The following is a 26,513-nucleotide window of genomic DNA, read 5'->3' on the forward strand; positions in this document are numbered from 1 at the left end:
GTAATCGCCCGTCGCACGCGAACCACTCGCTTACAGCCAGCGACGAAAACTACACTCGCTTCTCGCGCTCACCCACTCGTTTCTAGTTACTCGCTCTACTTGCTTCTCGCTCATCGTCGGCGGTGGGACAAGTGCCATAGTCACTGGATTATTTTAATTTAGCTTTTTCTATAGTTTTTCCAAATGCTACTAGTTAACATAGCTTCATAAACTCGGGCCAGTCTCGCGTATGGCAGGACGAAGGCCACATGAGGTCCGGCCACCGTTTTAATTTTTGGCTCCGCACCAACTCGGAGCGGCGCCGCAGCCAACTCATAATCAATTAATAAAATACGCACTAATTAGTTAAGTTGATTTCATTCGCATGGTTACTTTCGTTATCCTCCTAACTGATTTGGTAAATGATTTATATCGATAAATTTATTGACGAGGCTAAGCTGTGCTGGCTATAGTAGGTACTTGTAACACAATAAACCGTGTAGGTATAATTGCAATTTAACATTCAATACATACGTTTGTTGAAATGTCAGATTGATGAAATGTCTGGTTTTTCCGATCTTTCTCTATGAAGCCGAAACTTGGTCTCTGAGACTGCAGGATCACCGTAAAATTGACGCATTGGAGATGTGGTGCTGGAGGCGTCTCTTAAAGATCCCGTGGACGGCATTGCGCACCAATCTTTCTATCCTCAAAGAGCTTCATATTAAAGACCGGCTTTCGTCGACTGTGCAATTACGAATACTGAAGTTCTTTGGTCACATCTCCAGAAATGAGAACTCAATGGAGAGATTGGTGGTTCAGGGGTAGGTGGAAGGCAGGAGGGCACGCGGCCGATCACCAACTCGCTGGACTGACCTGATTAAAAAAGCTACTGAGTCCACCATGGTCCAGTGTACTCGCAACGCCTCTAACCGGCAGAAATGGAAGCACATCGCTAAGAGGGCTGTCCTCGAAAAGGTCTGCGACCCACCGAACATCTCTCCGTGTACCTCGTCTGCGCAACCACGACCACAATGACAAGAGTGTCCGACTAAGAAGACATACGTTTGTTTACTCACTAACCAGCTCCCTACCGGCGGTGTTAGTAACAGGCAGAGATAGAACACATACATTTTAGAATGACAGTTGTCAAGGGAATGGAGTCAGTTACATCAACGATAACGGTTAGGAAAGTGCTTTATTGAACATGAAACTACGAGTATGAGACTCAATTATATTTAGTGAAAATAGAACCGAATAACTCACGTCTTAAATCGAGTTTTTAACAGTTATGCATTTTGTTGTTATGTTAAACGTATTATTATGATTTACTTTATTAGCCAGAGCGTTGTTATACAAAAAGTGTTTAATACCGATTGAATGACAGTCAGGGGTGCTTGTTTATGTGCATCGCATAGCCAAAGGAATTGGAAAGACCAATTGTAATGCCATTTCGTTTTATAAATCTGGCTGTTATAAAAACGAGCTCTGAAAAAGTAGTATTTTCTCACCTAGCTACAATTCTACAATTGGATTCATGAAACATACATTGTATGTTCGTGTTTTGTTTGTACGACACTATTTGGTGTTGAGAGTTCAAGCTACAAGCAATCAACGAAACAAACGCTCGATCGTACGGCTTCAAAGGACTCGGCGCTGCAGCGACGTGCAAGTCAACTTCCCAAAACACCCCCATCCACGGCCATGGAACTTACACAAATCCACCAACACCCTCAATGTCAATAGGGTTGACACCGTCAAACAATAATTCTAAAACGCTAATCTAATAAACTATATTGTAGCCCTGGAAACCAGATCAATATTCAATTAGTTATATCTCTCTTCTCTTCTTAAATTTAAGAGCTATGCTCTTGTCGGTTGAGTAATCGCCACTCCGCACAGTCTTTGGCCAGCTGTTAAAATTACTAGTTATAAATAAAAAAAATGTTGCGTTGAAATAAGTGACTAGGTTGTGTAAGTACAATTTATTGAGCCAATGACCTAATTTCAGCTGCATGAAGATGTAGCAAAACCGTATTTAACATAAAGGATGAACGTGGATTAACTGAAAGTTATCATCATTGATGTTACTTAAATTATTAAATGATATTTTACCGGATAACTCACGTCTTAAATCGAGTTTAGCTCGACATGGTTCGGGTTAATTCGTAGCCATTCTTCTTAGGAGTAAATTATTGTTGAAAACTGCCTACAAATAAAAATAACGTAGCACGATTTCACTCTCGCGCTGCGTCACTTATTTATATTATGTGTACGGTAATTTCAGTCCTCCAACTTCCTCACGCGTCTCGGATGCGGGTGAATTTAATTAACTGCGAATGGAGCACTTGATTCACCCCGTAAATCCCTTCTGTGTAATAACTGTGATTTCACATTGCTTAAGGTGGGATCCCGAGCAACGTGGCAGCGACGCTGACGCCACGTCAGTAACGCGGCGTCAGAGCAAATGGTACGAGATTCTATTAAACTATACGACAGCGTGCGAGAGAACAGGTATACAGTGACAGCCCGTTCATACAGACGATACAGACATTCGATTCTTTGTGGGAACTGTTTTTTGTAGAATGTATCTGCAAAATGTATCATCTGATCTTGCGACTGCAAATCGGTTCGGTTTTTCGATAAAATGCCAGATCCGTTTGGTGGCAACAGTATTTTAATACTTTCGCATTCCCGCAACGCTCGGAACAAGAATCCTGTAAAAAACAGATCTGGAATATCATATAAAACCAGGCAGCTAGGTGAACACACTATTCAGTTTTGCAGGATCCGATAGGTAGTATATACGACAAATCTTGACGCCTTGTGGACGGGTTCTAAGATGACGCCGCGTCACTGTCATGTGTTCCTACACGCTGTCATATAGTTTGATAGAATTTTGTACTACCGCTCTTTCTGAGCATTCGGAATTCCACCTTTAGTGAGAGCCCGATCAATGAAACCGCATGGTGCGATGCGAAGCCCGCATGAAGCGAAGATCTCATTGGACGACTTTGATGCTATCACCTAGTATTGAATCGGCTACGAGTTTTGTTACAATCAGATCTTAAGAGATCAAGATCTCAAACTTCAGGTGCTTTGTTGTCAAATTAAGAAATTTAGAACAAATAAAGTGTTTTCTAATTCATATGGAATATTCCAGCCAGATTTTTTTTTCAGCCAGGTATTTCATTGGAATCTATGGTTCAAAATGTTGCCACGTTTATAATATACTTAAATCAATGTATCGAAACATCTGTCATGCACAATTATGTAAAAAAATAAATGCACGTAATTTTGAACTGCATGTGAATTTAGAGATTGCTTCAATTTCTCGCCGTTTCCTCGCATATCGCTTGAGGATGAACCTAGCTAGCGCATCCACATCAGGCTTTGCTATAATGCCACTTACACAACAGGCTGTACAGAGATGTTATTACGAAAACTAAGTTTTCCCTTAAATCTACCATAGATCAGAAACACCATAACATTCAAGAGTCTAGTGCACGGAACTAATGATTTAAGGAATAGAAATGTCGTTTGTATTTTTTTACAGAACCAATATCGTTATTTGCCTCTTACAATAGGTGATCATTTTATATTTTTGTATTTGATGATGAAATGTCATTCTTTTCACAGCACAACCTTTTCCCATCCCCACTTTTTCGGAAAACAAAAATAGCTTTTGATAGCTCGCGTAGCAATTCTATTCCCCTCAATACTAGTTCTGTGGGTTGAACAGTCCTTATTATCCTAAAACTAAGTTTTCCTATAAATACATCATAGGTCAGAAACACCGTAACATCCATGAGTCCAGTGCAAAGTCCGTACCGAGTCAAAACAACTCCGATTAAATTTTATCCCACGATTTATCGCGCCGGGAAGTGCCGCGTTGGAGATAATTGGAAAATTGCCGGGATCTACAATTTATAGCGACTTGCAGATAATCAAGTGTCACATTATTGCGTACTTTCCGAAGTGATTAAAATTATTGATCTTTCGACACTGAACACGAGCAGCTAACCCTTGCTTTACGATTGGCTTGGCTTTGACGGCAGGTTTTAATTCACTTTTACATGACTTCAATTACCAATCACCTCAAACATATTTGCATTTACTTGATCAGGGCCAGATTTATAGGCCAGGAAGCCTTGGGCCCCTAAGGCGAAAAATTACTACTGAAAAAAAAGATATATATTTTTAAAATCTTTTTTGTTGATTCCTTGTGGAGCCCCAGATGTCCTCCCCTAACTCGTTCCGGCTGTGCTATTGACTCTGACTCTGACCTAGTGTTTTAATCGCATACAAGCGTTCATTGTGATTCATAGTCTTACTCTAGGCAGTGTTTATGACACTGAGTGAAGTTCTCAAAAATATAAATGCATGAACTAGATAAAAGTCAGCGAAACGCTTATACTTTTGCTTAAAGACTCTAAATGCTTCAAGATTTATCACGGTAGAACTCTGATACTTTGGGTTGCAGTCCCTTATCTATCTCTGGATGGATACGCCCCAGACCAGACAGGATGACAGGTTAATCGCAGCTTTAAAAAACCGTTCCATTAAAACAGCTAGCCGATTCGCATTTAGTGTCAAAGACCTTTACTTGCTTGGCTTTAATCGAGCTTAAACAGCTAAGTGGTTAGTTTATCCTATGCTTTATACAGTATGTTACAAGGCCGGCGCTGGGCTCGGCGCGGCGATCAGCTGTCGAGGCGCGCCTGCAGCCAGCGCGCATGCAGCGCCGCCAACGCCAGGAGGGCCGCGATGCAGTGGGAGCTGTTGGACAGACCCGCCGAGCCCGTCTGCATGGCCGCCGGCCGCTCGCCTGACAACAATATGACAATTTGGATTATTCGCTGTAAAGTCCACAGGCGGGACCTATAGCCGAAAATTTTAGAGCTGGCCACGATATTGAGAGGGTTCAGACAGTTGAAGTAGTTACTTAACGGATTCTAGACCACAAGACTTATCGTTTTCTTTTCTAAACCAAATACACACTTTATTCAAGTAAAAAATAAAACAAAACAAAATTAAATTAAATTCAAATTACTGATTACTTTTTCTTTTTTAATTATATAAAGGATTTTTTTGATTTTTATATTTATTTTATTAAACTTATTCTTAAGAAATAGGAAATTCCTGATGAAGTTATAGGGTATGGATGGGTAGATGAGGTAATGGATGAGATGAGTGGCGTAAGGGGCGAATGGGTGGATTGGGAAGTGGGTGGAGTGGTTAATGTAAGGAATGGTTGGGTAGATCGGGTAGCGGGTGAAGTGAGTAATGTAGGGAATGGATGGGTGAGTAGTGGATGGAACGGGCAGTATAGGGAAAGAATGGCTATATCCGGTTGTGCATGTGGTAAGTAGTGTAATGAATGGATGGGTAGGCCGGATAGTGGATGGAGTAGGTAGTATGTAGAACGTATGGTAAACTCAGGTAGTGGGCTAGAGAATGTATGGATGGGTACATGGAGAAATGGTTAGTTTAGGTAAATAATGGGTACATCGGGCAGTGAATGGAATAGGAACTGTAGAGAATAGGTAAATTAGACTGTGTAGTAAATGAAGTGGTAGTTTGTAAATGGATGTTTAGGATTGAGGCTATGGGTATGGGTAATGGGTGGAATTAGTAGTGTGAGAAATGGGTAGATAGACCAGGTGCTTATGGAGTGAGTAGGTAGTGTAGGGAATGACTGAGTATTGCAGAGATGGATGAGTACATAGGGTAGTGGATACTTTGGGGAATGGATAGATACGGTAGTGGGTATAGTGTGTACTGACCGTTGAGCACGTGCACGCGCACAGAGGCGACCTCCGCGTTGGAGGGCGAGCAGGAGTATCGGCCGGAGTCGGCGGGCGCGGCGTCCTGGACCAGCAGGTAGCTGGTGGTGGCGGCGCCCTTTTCCGTCACCACGGACACGCCGCCGCGCGACGAGTCGTAAGATATCACCTGCTAACGCACACGCACGTTCACACGGAGGAAAGGGACAGCTGTATTCATCTAAGGCTGTAGACTGAGGGGCTACTACGAAATTCAAAAATCGAAGTTCGTGTCGTACCATCCCTTTCACTCTCGTATTAAATAATATAAGCGAAAGGGGGACGGCAAGATACGAAGTTCGAATTTTGCACTTCGTCGTATAGGCTCTGGACGCCAGGGGGCAGTGGGGTAGCCATAATCGCGCGCCTGGCATAACTTATCTAACCTAAATGTAAATACAACTTTCTGCGTCCGAAAAACCTAATACAGGTCTCTTTCGGTTGTTTATGCTTGAAACTTGAAATTTGGTAAGAAGAAAGGTCTTATCAGAAATCAGAAAAGGTTCAAAAATCTTAATTTTTTTATGTCTGTCTATCAACCTACTCGTATGTCAGTAATCATTGATTGTAAGCCGTGGTGGCCTAGTGGTTTGACCTATGGCCTCTCAAGCAGAGGATCGTGGGTTTAACCCCGGCTCGCACCTCTGAGTTTTTCGGAATACATGTGCGAAATTGCATTTGAAACTTACCACGAGCTTTACGGTGAAGGAAAACATCGTGAGGAAACCTCCTGGTGTGTGTGTGAAGTTTCCAATCCGCACTGGACCCGCGTGGTAACTACGGCCCAAGCCCTCTCATTCCAAGAGGAAGCCTGTGCCCAGCAGTGGGACGAATATAGGCTGGGATGATAATGATGAATCATCGAAAATTTTTATTCTGTTATTTTGTCTTAGAGCAGTGAATCATCTACATACATCATCTATCGGCATTAAGAGATGCACTACATTACATCAGACAGCACATATCATCAGCGGCCGGTACCAGTGGGAGCACCGTCATCAGGGCACAGTGACGACCAAGCGCGACTGGCGGCGCGACCAACATTCCTCTGTTCATTGCGTGTGTTGTATGGTAACTTCTGTGCGGCGAGCCTCTCAGCCACGCAATGAAGAGAGAACACACTCGTCGTGCCGCCGGCAGATCTACATACAGAGTAGATATTTCACACCCACACAGGTGGAATAAATCGAGTTCTCGAAAAGTTAAAAGTTTTAAATGGTTAATCAGAAACAATATCTCGGCTAATTGGTCCGGCGCGCGTCCGCGCGAGGCGTCAATTCGGCGATGGCATCGCAGATTTATTGCTTTTGTTCCCCTTCAACAACTCATGTAACGAGTCGATTAGTATTCAAGCGTACAATCAGTTGCGAAACTAATAAAGCGTGGCAGGGGGGGGCATGCCGCGCGCCACATGCCGCATGCGACAGAGAATTAATTCATCGCGAAGTTTCGTTGCTGCCGCGACCCAATTTAGATTAATTAGTGGCGTACCGTGTAAACAACCCCCACGGCGCGGAGGGGGTCTCATCTACAGGTGATTAATATATTAGTAGCCGCGCCGATCGCATCGGGATAATGAAGGTACAGATTTGTTTAAATATTACACGCGGGAAGAATGAGATGAGATGCTCATGTTACCATGAGGGTTCGTGGGGTGTACAAAGTGTTTAAAAATGGGAAATTAATCTTGTTAATTTATATTTTTACTTGTTTAATAAAGTAACTCGGATTACCACCCACACCCACCTCGGATAGACCACATAAAAAGGTTACTGAAGTGGGGTGTGCTGTGATTGAAGTTAAGTTTAATTTATTTTATGTTGAATGTGTGTGGGGGTGCGGATCTTAATTTAGTCTCATTTGATTGCTAATTAAGGTAGCTATCAGAAAAATATGAATTTATATATAAACGGCCATTTTATTCATGATTATTTCACAAACCAATGTCAAACTGGCCGTCAAAGCAGAAGCATCGACCCCAAGTTGCGTACGGACACCGAAGTTAGAATTCCTTTCCTTTTAAATCATCAACTAATTGCATAAGTTCCATACTCAGTGTTTGTTTCTTTATTTAACGTCACAATGAGGGCTATCGTTTTTTCTCTCACTAGATGGCGCACTGTTGCGTGAGGTTTTTAAGTATGGCTTTCAAAGTCTGTTATTACGGGCGTGAAAACAAAGTTTAGATTAAAATCATATTTAATACACCTTAAAACCGTACCATAAAAATATCGAGCATGCCACAGTGTTGCATAGTCCCCGTGTGCTTCGGAAAAAAGGGAGGACAAAGGTTTCCGAAAGACAAAACTGTCTCAGAACACAGACATTCATTGCCCCGGAACGCATATTTGCCATAATTAATTTCAGATAATGCAAAATATTCTCAAAAATATTCTAATTATAAATAAACCCGCGTAGCTCACCCAAAAACTATGAGATTTGACATTTCGGAGACCTCACGCTACACTAGCGCCTCTAGTGGCGAATTCATACGCGATAGCCCTCATTGCGTTAAAAATAGTGTCCATCAAAGTCAAGCCCCATCGCCGTCGCGCTCACCGCACAAAGACACTGTCCCCGGCGGAAGCGAGAGCCCGCGACGAAACAATTACGCTTAATTTTATGCAAACGAGCCCTTTGTTGGGAACTGATTGGAATTGCAGAAAGCCCAATAACATTTTTGGAAGATGACGCCTGCTGACAATCACAGAAATGAGGGTTGATAGGCCTGAGAAGTTCAGGAACTAAGAATAGTTAGGAATGCATTATGCCTGAAAGGAACTAAGTGTTAGTTCGTTTTGTGTGATCGCAATAGTTTATCGTTCTTTTAGTTCATCATTCATAGTTCATCTGAAACTGCTTGTACGATGGGAAGCCACTGCCGCAGTCTGACCGACTATGCAGTGCAAACGGGACAACTAGCAAAGCTTCTAACGTAATCGCAACAAGGCAAATTGTCACTTCTACTCTACTACTATACAGTTCTTTTCGTTTCTAGTCTTGCGTATACCGAGACTATTATATAAAGAGACCAGCACTTTTCTTTCTTTTTCTGCTTTTTTCTTTTTCTGGTTTTTCTGTGCATCCATGTCTCAGTTTGTATTTTCGATATGGTTTCACGGGATACCCGTAAAAGTAACAAATTTGGAGTTGAAATGAAAAATACAAAAAGACTCCAAAATTGCTTAAGTGATTAAGAAAAAAAGCTGGCTGAAATGTGTGGTGCATGAGAGAAATTTGTGTCTATACTCCTGTCCAGTGGTGCTGTAGGTGCATGCAGCACGAAATGCAGAGGACTTGGGTTCGATTCCCAGCGCTGGTCTTTTTTTCTGGGTTTTTTCTGTGCATCCATATTTCAGTTTGTATTTTCGTTGAAACTGTTCCTATTCATTCTGAGACGCAAAATCTCAGTGATCACTGAACCACTGAACTAAAGGACTGGACTAGTTCAGTTGATCGAATGAACTAGATCGGATCGCTCACTTTAAAGATCGAGCAGGAAAAAGCCAGGTAATGATAAGGTTTTTCAAAGGAAGAGGATACCTTAATTAAAAATGTAAACTTGTCAAAGATCATTGAATTTCAAAGAAACCTTTAACATATCGTTAAGCAGTGTGATGATGGTGACGAATGAATGAATGTTATTGTACTTGAACGATAAATTGTACATTCCATTGTCAAGATTGTCGCTAGTTGCTAGGAATAGTTATATAATGAGTATAAAAATATTTAACAAGCTGCCTGACACAATAAAAGACCTAACCTTCATAAAATTTAAACGAGCTCTGAAAAAGTGGTTGATCGAAAAATGCTTTTATAGTGTTCATTTTAGTGATTCTTGTGTTATTTTTAAGGTACCTAAAATCCTGTGAAATAAATTATTTTGAAATTTTGAAATTTTTGAACGATTTTTTGCAGGTTCAGACTATAAGTCTTAAAGACTTGACTTAAAGGCATTTAGGTGAATGTCAGCAAAACGCTCCAGACATTGAACGCGTGGCGTGGAAACACAAGGTTTTTTGTGAAACCATTTTATTATAAAAGTTCCATTAAACTGCTTAAGTACAAAACTATAAATAACCCCGCATAACCTCATCATCATCATGTCATGTGTCATGTCATTCTGTTGACATGTTGAAATTTTTTTGTTTTTTCTTTCTCTTTTCTTTTTATATTTTCTATGAGTCATGTTTGCTTGAAATAAATGAATATTATTATTATTATTTTATAAACTACAATTAAACGTGAATTTTGTGATGCGATTTATATTATCTCGGCCGATAAATCGGGTATCGATTGACACGAAAAAGCTTGTGATGCGAATCACGTCAGAACTTTTCGTGTGTTTTTCGTTTCCAGTTGGAGTTTGGTCTTTATTAATTCGACGTTGAATGAAGACAAGTCCTTATTAAAAAAAGAATCAGCTTGAAGCAATGAGAATGTTACCGTGCCCGGGTTTTGGCATTGGCCCAACTTGTTGTAGGTGTCGTAAAAGGCGACTAAGGCCTAATGTGTGAGTGGGCAGCAGCGCTCTGTATTGCCAACTACGACTCCGTTGTTTCCGCGTGCGTTTCGTAGTAGGTACAGTCAGCATCAAAAGTAGCGGATCACTTATCTACTCTGTCGTTTTAACACATTTGTATGGTGTAAAGTATGCAGCTACTATTGATGCTGACCGTACGTGCTGCATAAGAAGGTTGAGCAGGTGATCGAATCATAAAGTTTGGGAACCGATTCTCGTGGTAAATGCAACCTATTGGCAGCAATAGGTCAACATGGCAACAAGAATTAGATCCTTCTCTGTCAGTCCTCTGGTGGTCAGCTCACCTCGTCTTCGTGGTACCAGAAGATGTAGGCGGGCGGCTCCGGGCTGAACTGGATGAGGCAGGTCAAGTTGATGGTGGAGCCCATGTCCACGTGCAGGTCCGGACCGCCCAGGATCCGCGCCGACGGCACTGCAACAATATAACAGGTCCAGTTCATTTAAGATCCAAGACAAGCTATTCTTAACTCCCGATGCAAACAGAGGGGTGTTATAAGTTTGATCGCTATGTGTGTCTGTGTGTCTGTCTGTGGCACCGTAGCTCTTAAAGGGGTGGACCGATTTGAATGCGGCTTTTTATTTGAAAGCAGGTTTTCTAGCGATGGTTCTTGGACATGTTTTATCAAAATCGGTTCAGCCGTTTTTGAGATATTGAACTGTGAACTGTGTTTTGTTGGTTAGGTTGGTTTTCACAAGATTTTTTTTAACACAATTTCTACTAGTTTCGTATAGGTATGTATCTAAAACTAAGTTGTGGCTTTGGCAACAATTAGTCGGCTGGTGAATAAATCAGGTAGTCGGGCCAAGACTGTTTCTGCAGAATGGAACTCGTTAAGTTCGAATGACAACGCAAAAACAATCAACAACAAGTACTGTCAGCAGAAAAAACTGTATTAAAGGTATTGGACACCCAGCTCCAGCACAGACAGTTCTCATGACACACTTCCTCTACTACCTGCATGATAAAAACAAAGGCCTAAACATAAAATCAATTAGAACTAGGGCTGTGTTTAACGTTACTCCGTACAATAAAATACTTCCCCACTGCTATCATTGACTTGTATTAAGTATAATTTGATGATTCTCTGATGATTTTTATTGGTAGATACTACTCGAAAATGTACTATAATGACTGCTTCACACCGTGAGCAGAGGGCCAGTTTAAAACAAGCTCTGCTACATAAATTACATGAACGATGTGCTCATGTGCCCGCATTGTGTGAGGATCTTCTTCAAGAAGATTGTCTACGTAAGCCACTTGCGAGCGCATGATGGACACCGACGAAGTTGAAGTTGTTGCCATGGCCGAAATCGGCTATATCAGATCATATCACTACATAAATCGATTTTTCAGTGATTTTCTAATATTACTATATTTTTGTCGAGCTTTTCATACTGCTAGTGTAGACGTTTAACATTTAGAAAGCAGATTATTGTCGCCGTCGCTTAAATTCAATAGCAACATTCAACTTTTACTTGTAAAGTAGAGTTTACTTTGCCGTGATTATTCCCAAGTTACCGATGGAGCAAAATGCACCTTGAGTATGTGTTCCAGGGAAGTCTTTCCGTCGGTAAGCATTATTGCAACAATAAAGCTTAGTTAGCGTACGAAATGCTAATAAAGTTTTAAGTTGCGCTGCGACTTTAAGAACGGTAAGACCGAGATGTGCGGAGTGCATTATGACTACCAGACGTAAGCATATTACACCCACAATCTGCATGCATGTAAATTGAGACTAACTTTAGCCAAGTTGTTCCTGGTAAAGTCTACGTCTTAAATAAGAGATCACTTTTGTACCTTGTCGCTTTCAGTCGTTACATGATTCGTATGACTTTTCAAACGTGACAAGGTACAAAAGTGATCACTTATTTATGACGTTGTCTGTACGAGTATGTAGCGACCTCTAATGTAATTTAGTCATCGATTAGACAAACTACTATAGGTATTACACTATACAAGTTTCTCAACAAAAAACAAGTCTACGTCAAGAACTTTACTGAGTAACTTAAAGTTCAACAATTAGTCGGGACCTATTACTAAAAAAATTTGAAACTATCACGATTTTGAGTTGTTTCTTTTTAGTTTTTATTAGAAGTTTTTTTAGTCAGTTGAGATTTTATTTTTTAAAATACATTTTTTAATTTTTATACGAGTTAAAAGACGTCTAAATTTACAGGATATGCCACATGCACATGTCCCTCCATCACTTCCATTTTTTTTCATGTTATGTAAACACTCGCTGCAAGTGACTTGCAGTATTTCCCCAGCATTTTCCGCATGTATTCCTCTCACGCTTGTCCATTTGACACCCCGTATTTGCCCACTGCGGAAGCTTTTAATTTGTCCCTTTTAGGACCAGATACTTTATCTGTATAAAAAGTTACTAAAATGAAAGGCCGTGAAAAGCAATCCCGTGTACATGTGAATCTGCAATTCAATTAATCAACACCTGTCAGGTCGTGATGCCGGCCTCCATTAGGCGCGGGAATCGAACCCACGACTTCATTCTTGCTGGCACGTTGACCCGCTGCTATTGTGCTCTTGATATTGATTGTTGAAAAGCGTTCGGAAATTATTTCAGGTCACTTGGGTTATTCGATATAAAATAAAATACGTGTTTATAATAGGTGGATATTAATTGATTGATTTTAATTTTTTTTTCATGTGTTCTATATATCTTTCTCTCTTTCTTTCTCTATTTTCATCACTTTCGAAAATACCTTATTAAGTCGGTAAAAGATTACTCTGAACTTGAAATATGATTAGAGTAATAAAAATTTACAGTTTTAACTAATTTTATCAACTAGCCAGAAACTTAATTTGAGCAGTAGCTTTATGGTTCTACATAACTTTTAACTTCTTTCGAGTCGTGTGATTCCAACACAGATTCTTTAATCGCGCTATCTCACTCGCTTATCATACCGCCGACTATCGGAAAATACAAGCATTTTTGTGGAACAAATCGTTCGACACTCTTTATTTATCCGACACGTTCGATTAACGCCCACGCGATTGGGCCGCCGGTATCAGCACTATGACCATCATTTTCTTTTTGTCATTCCGTAATTAGACCCCTGAAGAACCGCCATACTGGTACAAATGACCTAATATTTTGTGTCACCATCTCCTGGTCTAACTGTGTTCTTGCGTAAAGAGTGAGAGACCTGGGAGAATTACTACACTAGTACATGAGGTATTCAATCATAGGTTGCAGTTAGGTCCATCCACGCGTCTACAATCTCAGCATTCATGTCCATTATTAGGCATCCTTAATTTGGACGATTTCGTTAAAAATAATCTAATAATTTCCAATAGTTTTTCCGATTTATGTACCATCAGCTCGATTGGCAGGTGCATGCCCAGGACAGGGCAGAGTGACGGAGAAAAGGGGAGGCCTTTGCCCAGCAGTGGGACATAATACAGGCTACATAAAAAAATAATGTACCATCAGCCAAATATGTGGTCTACCACCCAAAAGTTGATAATCGTTTGCATGTCATAAAACAATAATGCCAATATACGTGTCCGTCAAGTTGAAAGTTCGACTTTAGCGACACATTCATTTGATAGGAACTTGTTTAAAAATTGATAGACCACTTATTTGGCTGATGGTACATGCGTCTACTTCTTGACAGAACAAACAAAGTAATCTCGGAGGTAAGATAAATAGAAATCCCAATCTTTCCCCGGTAATGAGACACTAGCCGACAACTAAGGAACTAAATGATACTGAACTGAACTGAACCCTTAGCCTCCACAAATACGGCGTCCAACGCTCGTCAAGTTCCCCGGAGTGTTCATTAGCGGGGCGGACGCCGCGGTGTATCACGAACTAACGAAGCTGCGTGCTAATTGGTATCGCCTTGACGAGACCAATTGTTTCTTTGACGCGACAAAGGATTGATGCCGGAGCCAGCGCCTCGGGGAGTTCCAAGTGCTGGTATACGTATTATTGGATGGTGAGAGCGTCATTATTATTATTATTATTATTTTATTTATGACGCTGGAAGCAGTCTAAACTTCCACTGAACGTAGTTAATAGTTAGTGTTTTAGTTTTGTGACTAAGGGACCCATACAGCTTGTATTATTATTATTTTGTATTTTCTTTTATTTAATTGTATACTGTAGTTTTAAGTATTTTATTGTAATTATTTTATGTTGAAAAAATTACTTTCTGTCAAGTTTCTTGCGGCGCATTCTTCTTGGCAACGATGGTCTTTCCGAAAGCGCTGGTAGTTTAAAAATGACGTGTAAAAGTGCTTATTGCGGCCTATTTACTGAATAAATGTTTTTTTTTTTTTGATTTTTGTCACATAGAATGAAAACCAGTGTCAGTGTCAGTGCAGTGTTACTTGCAAAAAGTTGGAAAACCCCCGACTTTGTCACTTCAAAGTTCAATATCTCAAAAACGGCTGAACCGATTTTGATGAAACATGTCTAAGAACCATTGCTACAAAACGTGCTTTCAAATATAAAAACCGCATTCAAATCGGTTCACCCGTTTAAGAGCTACGGTGCCAGACAGACACACATAGCGGTCAAACTTATAACACCCCTCTTTTTGCGTTGGGGGTTAAAAATGAAACAGCTGGGAAAAAAATAAATTCGAATAATTTTTTTTTTGTATTGAGATAAAGTTCTCTGGTGAATCAACAGACTCCTGTATAAAACTTAAATTTATTCTTTCGAATAAAAATATTTTCCACTTTTTTACATAAAACTACCCCTATTGATTGTATCGTATTAGTAATCTTGATGTATTAGGTTCGTTACTTTGTCACGAATAAATGATTTCTATTCTATTTCTATTCTATTTTATTACTAGATTTGATATGTGGGTTAAAATTATCATATATAGGTTTTGTTATATACACCATTTTAGATCCATTATGGATAGGAGACACGTTTAATGTTATCAATCGTTAAGAATGATTTCCTTTGATAGAGAAACCAAGGACATACTCCTAAAGTTGTAGTTTTGCGCCACGTCACAAGAGAGCGCCCCGCGGGTGCGCCTGACACAGCGGCGTTCTCATTAGCAGATGCACTCGGTTGAGAGCCGCGGCCGCTAATGTCCTTTATTTGCACTCGCAGTTTATATCAGATAATGTTCATAACACGACTGTGGATGAAATCAAAGATTTATCTACTAAGTGGCTACATTCTTGACAGATGGTCATACGTCGTCGGACTAGGTGATCTTAATTATAAGAGTTCCGTTTTCCGAGGTACGGGACCCCAAGAAACCATTTATTTTTGACCATTCCTTGTTTTTTGTTTTGTTTTTGTTTTTTAAAAGATTATCTTGTGGACTTACAGTAAAAACCAAAACGTCCACAAGCGAGTAAACTTATAACTAGAAAATACAGATGAAAAATATAAAGATAAACTTACACTAGAGGCTTATTAGAGACTTAGAGGTTTATAACTAGTAGGTATTGTTAGTGACAAAAACATCCAAAAAAACCTAAACAACACCCACACATTCACAACACCCTAAACCCAGTCAAGAACAGCCACATCCTAAAACTACATGCGTCCCAATGGGCTGGCCGCAGGTCTCCTTTCAGAATGAGAGGGCTTTGGGCCGTAATGCGCACACATTGCGCATTGGGAATTTCACACACACAATTGAATTCCTTAAGGCTCATGGTAAATTTCAAATGTAATTTCGCTATTATTAATTAAATGTTTGAAACAACTCTCTCAGTTTGCTGGCTAAGTATGGCACGGACGTAAGCGCACTTCATTTGCAGTTAATATCTAACAATCCCAGCGCACAACAATCCGGCGCAGCGACGAGTCTGAATTTACTGTTTAAGCTCATTCGTTCAGCTCATTGACTTTATAGCCACTTACTTTACAGAGGCCATTCATTACTATAAAACTACTTTAAAGAATTACTGTATTAATACAACACGATTTAAGTTAGTCCCACGTATAATTTAAACTTTTTAAACAAAGAAAACTTAACGAGTATTAAAAATAAGTACAGAATAACGACAGAGAGAAGATACGGGCACCGCTTTCTTCCTAAGTAACTTTCTTGACGGTATAATGCTGGAATTTGGCTGGAATACAATAGTTGTGTTTGAAAAATTTTAGTTCATTGTTCATCTATTTCCTAGAAGAGTTTGATGGTGGACAGCAATAAGTCTCTGAACTAAATGTTTGTCGTAAAACCATAATATTTTTCGATTGTAAGAAGCGAACTGATCATCTTCAAATTATAATGGTTTTATTTTCGCGTACATATAAATCTTTAACAGGTCTTTTGTCCCTGAGGGTCGAAATGGATCACTGTCGGTATTACCGCTTTAGCGACTATATTATTATATGTATCCTACCCAATTCACTCTAAGAATTGCGAGTAAACTAGTAAGTAAAAACAACGCCTGAAAAAAAAAACGCCGCCAAAAAAGACAACTACAAAATAATTATGCACTACCTAGCTGTTGCCCGCGACTTCATCTGCGAAGAATTCGTTTATCCCTATCCCGCGGGGACTATGCTGACTTCCCGCAAAATTAGCCTAAGTTAACTTTTTTTATGGTATAGGGGGAAAACGAGCAGGCGATCGCCTGATGGTAAGCGATTACCGTCGCCCAGGTGTCCATGGGCGACACAAGTGCGTTGCCGGCCTTTAAGGTAGGAATTTAGTATAAGTACCTAGTTATATTTTTTTATGTAAGCGTCGTCGGTGTCGGGGGACCGCTAAGGTTAACAGGAAACTAAACTACATATGTGGTATTTTTACGGATACGGATCAAAAGGAATCAAACACGACATATCTGCTATTATTGTTTCAAGAGTAGGTATACTGGTGTGCTGGATATCCTGGCTGCAGCATCAGCTCGTCGTGTTGCCACCACTGAATTGTATGTAGAATTAATTACTGACCAAAACGAATCCAAACACGACATAATGTGCTATTATTTTTTATAGAGTGTACTAGTGTGCTGGATATCCTGACTGCAGCATCAGCTCATCCTGTTGCCACCATTGCATTGTATGTAGAATCAAATACTGATCGAAACGAATCCAAACACGATATATCTGTTATGGTTTTATCAAGAGAGAAACCTACTAGTGTTCTGGATATCCTGGCTGCAGCATCAGGCCGAGAATTCCATAATCTTGCATAGTTATATAGCATACATGAGTGTTTCAAATTTTAGGTCCCAAATACGTTTGAAAGTGAAGTAAATACCCATTATGCGTCTAAGATTCCTACCGCAGCGAACAAAAGAGCTGATGAACCGATTTTGATAAAACATGTCTAAGAACCATCGCTAGAAAAAAAACCGCATTCAAATCGGTTCACCCGTTTAAGAGCTACGGTGCCACAGACAAATACAAAGACACATAGACATACAGACACACAGACACACATAGCGGTCAAACTTATAACACCCCTCTTTTTACGTCGGAGGTTAAAAACAGTTGCAATCGCTTGCACATACTTTAGCGCCATGTTACCCCTTTAACTCTATCGTAACTAGGTTAAGAGCATGAGCTTCTTCATATTAGTTAAAATATCAAAGCGCAGCGCGAGACCATTTGACCTACATATCGCTGCTCCAGCTAAACAAACCGCGAAGTAATTCAGTTTCCACGAGCAGCTTCCCTGCGAAGCGTTTGTGCTTTGCTTTGTGAAGTTTGAACCGTGATTTGTCGCCGGCAAGCGTGTGCGCTGGTGGGACATAGTCCGCTTCATATTAAGAGAAGTCTCTTCATTCCATTCTCCATACAAACGTAGTCCCTGTCTCATTTGAAAACTAGACTACAGAAATAGATGAAATTGTGTAAGTATGGACTAGACGTAATTATCTATGCCTGTGGCGTTTCAAATTTTCATATAAATGTGTATTAATATCAGAATTACAGGAGCTCAAAAGTCGACAAAAAAAAGATGTCAACTTTGCACAAGAATTACAGACTAATAAAGCATTTTTACAAAAATCGAAAAAACCATAGGCATAGAAAATATAATGAATACCTTGATTGTAAAATATAATTGATTTCTCTGCTAAGCTTTTCGTATAATGTGAGGACAACGAAACCCCCGAACCGAAGCCTACAGCTATCTCGATATAAATTACAGACGTCGTTGCGGAAGGCATGGGGGGGGGGCGGACGGCTGCGAGCGCTTATGCCACGAGCAATAAAGACAGCAATATCCCAAACGAATACCTCACGCGGCCGCGCGACCGGTAGTGAAACTTCTCTTAAATTCACAAGAAGCCCTCTCATAGACGGGCAAAGTTATGGTCCGAGAGCCGGTAGATGTTTCTGATTAGTTATTAGCGGTGTCGCGAGAAAATTTTCGGTAGAAAACTTGGAGCGAAGAAAGGGCGAGTGAGAGAAACGTTATTTAAATATGTCTCAGTTGCAATGCAACATCTGGCTGCTAGTGTACCTACATGTAAACCACCTGTGCCATAGGCGCAATTTACTTATTTACTATGTTGGACGATACTTTAACAGATTTTACGTACGCAACAGACAACAGCTTATAGTAAATAAAGAACGTAAGATATAAGTAAAGGGTCGTCGGTTAAGTCTCACTTTCCTACAGCCAGGTCTGTTTTTATATTGCGTATCATAAAAATTACATTACGTACATTGTACAAATTGTACACTGTCTTAAAAAGCCACTCCAAAACGTCTACCGGCTCTTGGACTATCACACGCAATATCAGCGCAGCTCCGGAAAGCAGCGTAGATACTTGTCACTGCAAGCCGCAAGGTGTGCTGCGCGAACGGGCCAGTGCCCTTAGTGTACGTTTTCGGTTACAAAATACGCCTCGAGCGCGTTGTTGAAACACGAACATCGCAAACGTTCCGCTAGAGGCGCTGTTCGTGTGTCCATATAAATTGAGATTTTAACGCGAACGCGATCGAGACGTATTTTGTAACCGATAACTTACACTAAGGGTACAGGTAACAAGAACCCCGGGCTCAACACAACATAGGGAAACTATTAGTGAAACGTAATGTATTAGCATACAAAATGATCAAGGCTTAACAATGACCAAGCACTAACATTTTTTTTTATTCAACTGGACGGCAAACGAGCAAGTGGGTCTCCTGATGATAAGAGATCACCACCGCCCATAGACACCTGCAACACCAGGGGGATTGCAGATGCGTTGCCAACCTAGAGGCCTAAGATGGGATACCTCAAGTGCCAGTAATTTCACCGGCTGTCTTACTCTCCACGCCGAAACACAACAGTGCAAGCACTGCTGTTTCACGGCAGGATTAGCGAGCAAGATGGTGGTAGCAATCAGGGCGGACCTCGCACAAGGTCCTACCACCTGCAAACCTATGGACTTATGTCTGGAAAAAAATTAAGTACCTGGGCGACCGAGCTTTGCTCGGGCTAAAACCCGTTAATAAGCGTTTTCCTAGAGATAAGACCAAGCTAAATCGATGTTTCATCCCCGAAAACCCCTAATACCAAATTTCATCGAAATCATTGGAGCCGTTTCCGAGATCCCCGAAATATATATGTCGGCGGCCGATCGCAAAATCCGCCAGATCACGAAATTCCTAGGCATATCGTGAAATGGCGCCATTTCATGAATTGGCTAAGGGACTTCCGCCATATCTTTAAAAACTCACCGTTTCGATTTGCCTAGTGACGTTTAGGCAGATCGTGAAATTCCTAGGCATATCTTGAAACGCCGCCATGTCATGATTTGGCCAGTTCAGGTAGATCATGAAATTCTTAGGCATATCATGAAACGCCGCCCTATCGGTCCTGGCACTTCGCCGGCCGCTGCCGCGGCACGCTCGCTTCGCTCGCTTGGCTCATGCGTTGTGGTCACAATTCATACTAACTCGCTCGTCGTACCTACATTTTTCTTTTTTTCGGCATATCACGATGTTCCCGGTATAGAGCTAGGAATATCGACGAATGCGTTGCTCTAATCGATCTCCGTATTGATTTCAGGCACATCGTGATAAGCCTGGCCAACTTTTAGGCATATCATAAAATGGCAATCACGATATGCCTAGGAATTTCGTGATCTGGCGGATTTTACGATCGGCCGCCGACATAATATACCTATACAAGAATTGCTCGTTTAAAGGTCATCATCCCAGCCTATAAACGTCCCACTGCTGGGCACAGGCCTCCTCTCAGAACAAGAGGGCTTTTAAAGGTATTAGATTTTATTTTGTTTCATTTTCTTCTCAATAGCGACACAGGTTCATGCCATGAGTTAATTAATACACTTACATAAAAGAGCTTCGATAGTTCCTGCGGCAGCTAGATGGCGCTAGTATTTTGAAAACCAGAGACAACCTTGAAATTTTTGTCACGTTTTGATTGGTTACAATATTAATTAAATAAATGTGCCAATCGCAAGCAATACACATCAAACCGATCTTCTGATACAAGTGTAACCCACTATACGACTTTCCTTGAAAAATTATCTGACTAATGGTGAACACCGCATTTAAGTCTGTCGCTTAGTTTAAAAGATCGTTCAGAAGCGAAGAGATCGTTCAGAAGGGGGGAAGCGACTTTGTTTTATACAAACTAGAGTTTACCCGCAGCTTCGCACGCGTACACTATTCGATGTGGTATAAAAATTTCAAATGTAAAGAACTACCACATTTTACAAAATTCCCCTGCGAATTCCCAAAATGTATATCGTGGTCTTCTCTTTCATGACTCTAAACCCAGCGGATGAAATTTCAAGATTTTGTCCCTATCCCGTAGGAATATCGGGATAAAAAGTGGTCTATGTGTTATTCCAGACGTCCAGCTACCTACATACCAAATTTCATGACTCTAAGCCCAACGTTGGTTATTTCGAGATTTTAACCCTATCCCGTGGGAATATCGGGATAAAAAGTAGTCTATGTGTAATTCCAGACGTCCAGCTCACACACAAACTTTCACATTTATAATATTAGTAGGACTACGTAAAGATAAAGATTAACTACAAACCAACACACATAATTATCGTTATAGATAAACGTAATAATAATTAGCTAAATATAGTACAGTTAAATCTAAGTTTATGCGTCCTGTGCAGCTTCAGTTTGAGATACGAGACGCCTTATAGCCATGCAGTAAATCCGGCTGCACTTATCGTAAACCCGCGGTCAGCTCTGCCTGCGCAGTAAATGCGGGGCGTTAACGAGACCAATTAATAAGGCTAATTGTTGTTTTATTTGCATAATGCAAGTGCGCTGATTCACGGTTGTGCGGACATGGGATGCCAAAGGAACGTGCCCAAAATCGACCTACGGTTCTATCGATCAATGTAAATGGTGCCCCGAATGTGGATCCTATGGTATGCATTAAGGGTGTGTATAACAACATTTGATATAATTTCAAAGAATAGGAGCTGCACAGAACTTTTTATAAAATAAACTTAAACCTACCTAACCTAACCCAAAGTACATCAAATCGAATGAATAACAATATAAATAAGTTTGGTTTTTAAGATAATTATGCATTAATATCAAATGAAAATTATGTCAATTGTTGTTATATCCTTCCTTCCGCACCGATGCATTAAGGAGTGTTCCCATACCCACATGCAGCCCCTTGAATGAAACTCAGCCTTAATGTATCATATCATGTATAGTCTTCAAGTGAGTGCTTTACATTTTTTTATTACAATTTCTACGCAAGAATGAAAACAATACGGTTAAAACATTACTTGTAAATGAAAATAGCCTCTGATATTTTTATATCACACAGCTGACACTGAACCTTAGTGTGGTAAAGGAATTTTTGGCCGACTATTTACTTATACGAGTACAGCATTAGATGCCTAACGTAACGTAACGTTATTGATCCAGGCACATCGCGGACTAGACGACCACAGTGGCCTTAACGACCAGATGAACTATAGAAACGGCCAGTTGGTCATTACAGCCAAGTGCGCTGCGTGGATATAGTTTCTTCAGTTATGGTCGTTGCGGCCACTGGTCGTGGTCATAGCCGTTTAGTCGAGCTGCCTTGCCTGACTAATCTTCACTCTGTCTTTGCTACTTATTTGTTTTGTAGTATATGGCAATTGGCCACTTTTAGTGTTTAGCAGTAGCACAATAGTTTACTGCTACATAAACACATATTGCTTGTGTGAGCGACAATCCAGACACTGCAGGCATATAATCAGCACGACTCTATTAAGCGAGGCCTTCTACGCACACCTACAACTGTCATCTTATTGACCACTCGCCACCACGTCCTAAGTATTCATAATATTACATTCTGTTTTGTTGTTTTGTATTAAATTAACTCCTTTCCACGTACAACATTAGTTGGGCAGCAGCTAGTAATAAATACATAAGCCAACCTTATCCTACTGCACTACCAAGCTGCTATCCATACGTACAGTCGCAAAGGAACAATGCAGCGCAACTGTACTAAAACTTCACTCAAATGCAATTTGCCGGCTAGAATACACCCGAAGAGTGAAATATGATCTCTAGTCCAATTTCCGTCGCTAATAAAGGAACAAAAGCTTCTGTCCACACGCCGGCCGGCGGAGTGGCAGATAACTGCAAATTCTGAAACTTAATTAAAAGTGTTCGACGAATCTCCATTATCGCAGCGGGTCAGTGCAGCGGAAGATAATTATGTTGAGATAAGTAATCATTTGACTGATCAGTTTAACGAGTGTTTCCAATAATGTTTTAGGTTTTCATTCATCTTAATATTGGCTCTGGCACGACATCAGCGCCACCTAGCGTCCGCAACTTTGTTGGCACTGAGGCACAGAATAACTAATAGTACAAACGATTATCAACTTTAGGGTGGTAGACCACATATTTGGCTCTGAGACGGTTTGAAATTTCATCACGACATTATGACAAAAATCACAGCTGTCACCTATTAATTACTAATATCAGCTATTATACAAAATTACTGTGATACCGTGATTTGGGTGGACAAAGGGCTCTGAATTCATTTTTGGTCATTAAAATTAAATGAGGTAAGTAAAATTTGTTCAAAAGGTGTGTTTTATTTTGCTTATGTCAGGGTTCGTTTATGTTTAGGTGTTCTTTTACTGTAAAACAAAAATATAAAGCTACTTTAATGGTTTCTTTAAATAATAGTAAACATATTTAATTGTTCTTGTATCGCTAGTAATAAATTAAATATCGTTTTGAGATCAAAATTAGTATCATATTGAAGACCGGGTTTGCGAGTCAATATCACTCACAATATAAAATTTCAACGGCGAACCGTTTCAAAAGGAAAATTGTTGGTATCTGTTGGACATGTCCGGGATGTAGAGAAATTAAGAATATAATGTGTTTATTAATTCAAGGTCGCATCATTATTTTATTTATTGGCCTATAATACACAACAACACATTAAATATACTACATATTTCTCGTGGGTTTTCTTGTACAGTACTATTCTATAGGTATAGAACTATTTTCTGTTGTTGTCAAAATTGTAGACCTCGTAGTTTTCTCTCGTCTTGAATAACTTCATAACTATTAAACTTTTTTTTTATTCTTACAACGAGCCCTTTCCTTTAAAATGTCACACGATATAGTTTGCAAAAATTTTAATTTTCTCATACACCATGCCTCACCTACGCCATATGTATGCTATCACCTACGCCATGTTTAAAATCGTCACTACTTTGAAAAAGCTGGTATCTCAAAATCGATGATCTTTCCGAGTGAACTTAATGAACATTGTTTTAAGGGTCAAATTTCTTGACGTATTGATTTGAGATACGAGATTTTTTCAAAGTAGTGACGAAATTCATTTATTTTCATTATCCATTCATCTTTGGGTCACCGATTTACAAAAGTGTACTTCAACTCAATTCCACTAGTTTTGGAGGAAATCAGCTGTAACAGATAGAGAGACACAGGAGTGATCCTCATACAAGGTTTCCGTTTTTCCTTTTAAGGTTTTCTTCTTCTTTATCGGATACCTATACTCGCAGCAGCAGCAACAGCAGTGGTGGTCACGTATAGCACATCGAACGATTCTACGTCAGTTGTTCTTTAGGCACTTGTCTCACCGCCGGCGAGGAAACGATTGGCTATCGACTATTTTCTCGCTCAAGAAACGAACAAAAGATATAAGATCCTGTGTGAGTAAAAGAGACATATATATTAATAGTTGATCGCTGGCGGTTCACACTGCCGGCGAGAACTCGCTTTACATCTTTTGTCGCAGCGACAAGAGCTATAAAACTCGCTGAGCTATAAAACTAGCTCAGCGATACTCGCTCAGCGTTGTTAGCTTGGCGGCCGCCCGGCTCGAGCGAGTGGAGCGAGTAATCGCCCGTCGTGCTCGAACACTTGCTTTTCACTGCTCGCCCACTCGTTTCTAGTTACTCGCTCTGCTCGCTTCTCGCTCATCGTCGGCGGTGGGACAAGTGCCTTATTACCGTCGCTTCTTTGGCGCAAGTTGAGAGGTGTATTTGTCAGGGTTTTATATGGTCAGTCCAGCGCATAAGAGAACGTCCTCTTCATCTTTTGCCATTGACCCTAACCTGCACCACAAGCCGCTTTACACAGTGCTCCCCACGTCGAGTCACATCTCCGAAATATCGAATCATATCCTGTAGGGCTACTACGAAATCCGAAAGTCGAAGTTCGTATCGTACCGACCCGCTGACTCTAACATTATTTCATGCGAGAGCCCTACCGTTAAAGTACGGAACCCTAAAAAGCTTGAACTAACCATTTTGAGCGATTAAATGGACCGAGAGTAGCTAGTACTAAGTGCGAATAAAAGCAGTTTTGAGAAAAGAATGTCGTTAATTGATGGGCATTTTCTTAACGACGGCTATTATTTTCACTCTGTTAAAGCTTACGATATTACTGGAGTCTTTTTTGCTAAAGTGAATCATTGTTTTAGGTTTGTTTTCAAATTCTTTATGCCGGTAGTCAGACAGTGGTTGCTGGGAAATAACATTTAAGGGGGCAGGAGGGAGGGGGAGAGGGGCAAGCACACTAAATAGGAAAGAAGTTTTTGGTAAAAAAAACATTAAACTTCATTTGCATACCAAGTTTCAAGTCGATGCCGTTAACCGTTGAAGATTTATGTCTTGTGGAGACGATCCTGGCCGGACTACCAGGATATCACTACCAGATTATATACAGACAGACAGACATACAACGGGATAGGTGAAACTAAATAAAAGCTGGTAATTAACAGCAAATTTAAATAAAAAGTGACTATGTGTATCGACGAAATATGGTGATGTTCTTATTATGCAACAGTAACATTTTCACAGATAACTAATTTATTCTCACAAAATAGTTTATCTTTGCTGTGGCTGTTAGACAAAATACTAACGCCCTGGCGCATTCGCCGTCTCATTCTACCATCATGATATTCCGTTTGATAGAAAGAAGCGGCAAAAATGATCGTGATTCCATGTAACCTAGACAATAAAGCCTCTGGTCATAACTTCCGGTTTTTGAACGCATTGTACAGGGCTTATGATAAAATAAAATAAAATATTTATTTATTTAATTCATAAAAAGTTTCACAGCATTACTTTTTTTAACCAACGCACTGTGAAATTTATATACGGATTAACACAAATAGTACATTATGGAACAAATACAATAAAAGCAATTACACTATAACAGAGGACGGTCGTACATCCATCTTCTCGCAGAACTTCAGACATTCATCACACCAGCTTAACCAAGTACTCGCAAACACATCGAAGCTTGGGGCCGATTCGAGGAGCGAGTTCATTAGGTGTAAAGCGCGAACTAGAGACGATTTTCGGCGGGACACACTGCGCGCTACCGGTTTCGCAAATAAATGGCGACAACGAGGCCGAAAAAGAAATCTAGTAGGCGACGGAACATATAGACGCGTCAACTGGGCCACCAACTCTGGGCAGTCAGACTCTCCACGCAATATACTACTGGCTATAGTAAGCAATCTGAATATCATGGGACATTTGACACCAATTGACCTAGTCCCAAACTAAGCAAAGCTTGTACTATGGATACTAGACAACAGATAAACATACTTATATAGATAAATCATACTTAAATACATACATATTAAACATCCAAGACCCGAGAACAAACATTCGTATTATTCATACAAATATCTGCCCCGGCCGGGAATCGAACCCAGGACCTCAAGCTTTGTAGTCAGGTTCTCTAACCACATGGCCATCCGGTCGTCATATG

At 40.4% G+C, this 26,513-nt stretch overlaps 1 protein-coding gene and 1 long non-coding RNA gene across 2 annotated transcripts in view; one reads left to right on the forward strand and one right to left on the reverse strand.

The window, feature by feature from the left end:
• The window catches only part of LOC141438255 (uncharacterized), a 3,775-nt gene extending 2,005 nt beyond the window's left edge, over positions 1–1,770 (forward strand). Inside the window, exon 2 of the long non-coding RNA XR_012452466.1 lies at positions 141–1,770. This is a non-coding gene — a long non-coding RNA (uncharacterized lncRNA). The remainder of the gene's footprint in view (positions 1–140) is intronic.
• A 2,507-nt stretch (positions 1,771–4,277) lies between these two features.
• LOC141438421 (zwei Ig domain protein zig-8-like) overlaps positions 4,278–26,513 on the reverse strand; it is a 562,997-nt gene continuing 540,761 nt past the window's right edge. The window contains exons 5-7 of the mRNA XM_074102289.1: positions 10,632–10,759; positions 5,766–5,937; positions 4,278–4,807 (exon numbers count right to left, since the gene is read on the reverse strand). Of these exons, the coding sequence (XP_073958390.1) occupies positions 4,683–4,807; positions 5,766–5,937; positions 10,632–10,759 (425 nt within the window). The 3' untranslated portion in view covers positions 4,278–4,682. The remainder of the gene's footprint in view (positions 4,808–5,765; positions 5,938–10,631; positions 10,760–26,513) is intronic.

Source organism: Choristoneura fumiferana, chromosome 18 (genome assembly GCF_025370935.1).
Source record: "Choristoneura fumiferana chromosome 18, NRCan_CFum_1, whole genome shotgun sequence".
Lineage (NCBI taxonomy): Eukaryota > Metazoa > Arthropoda > Insecta > Lepidoptera > Tortricidae > Choristoneura > Choristoneura fumiferana.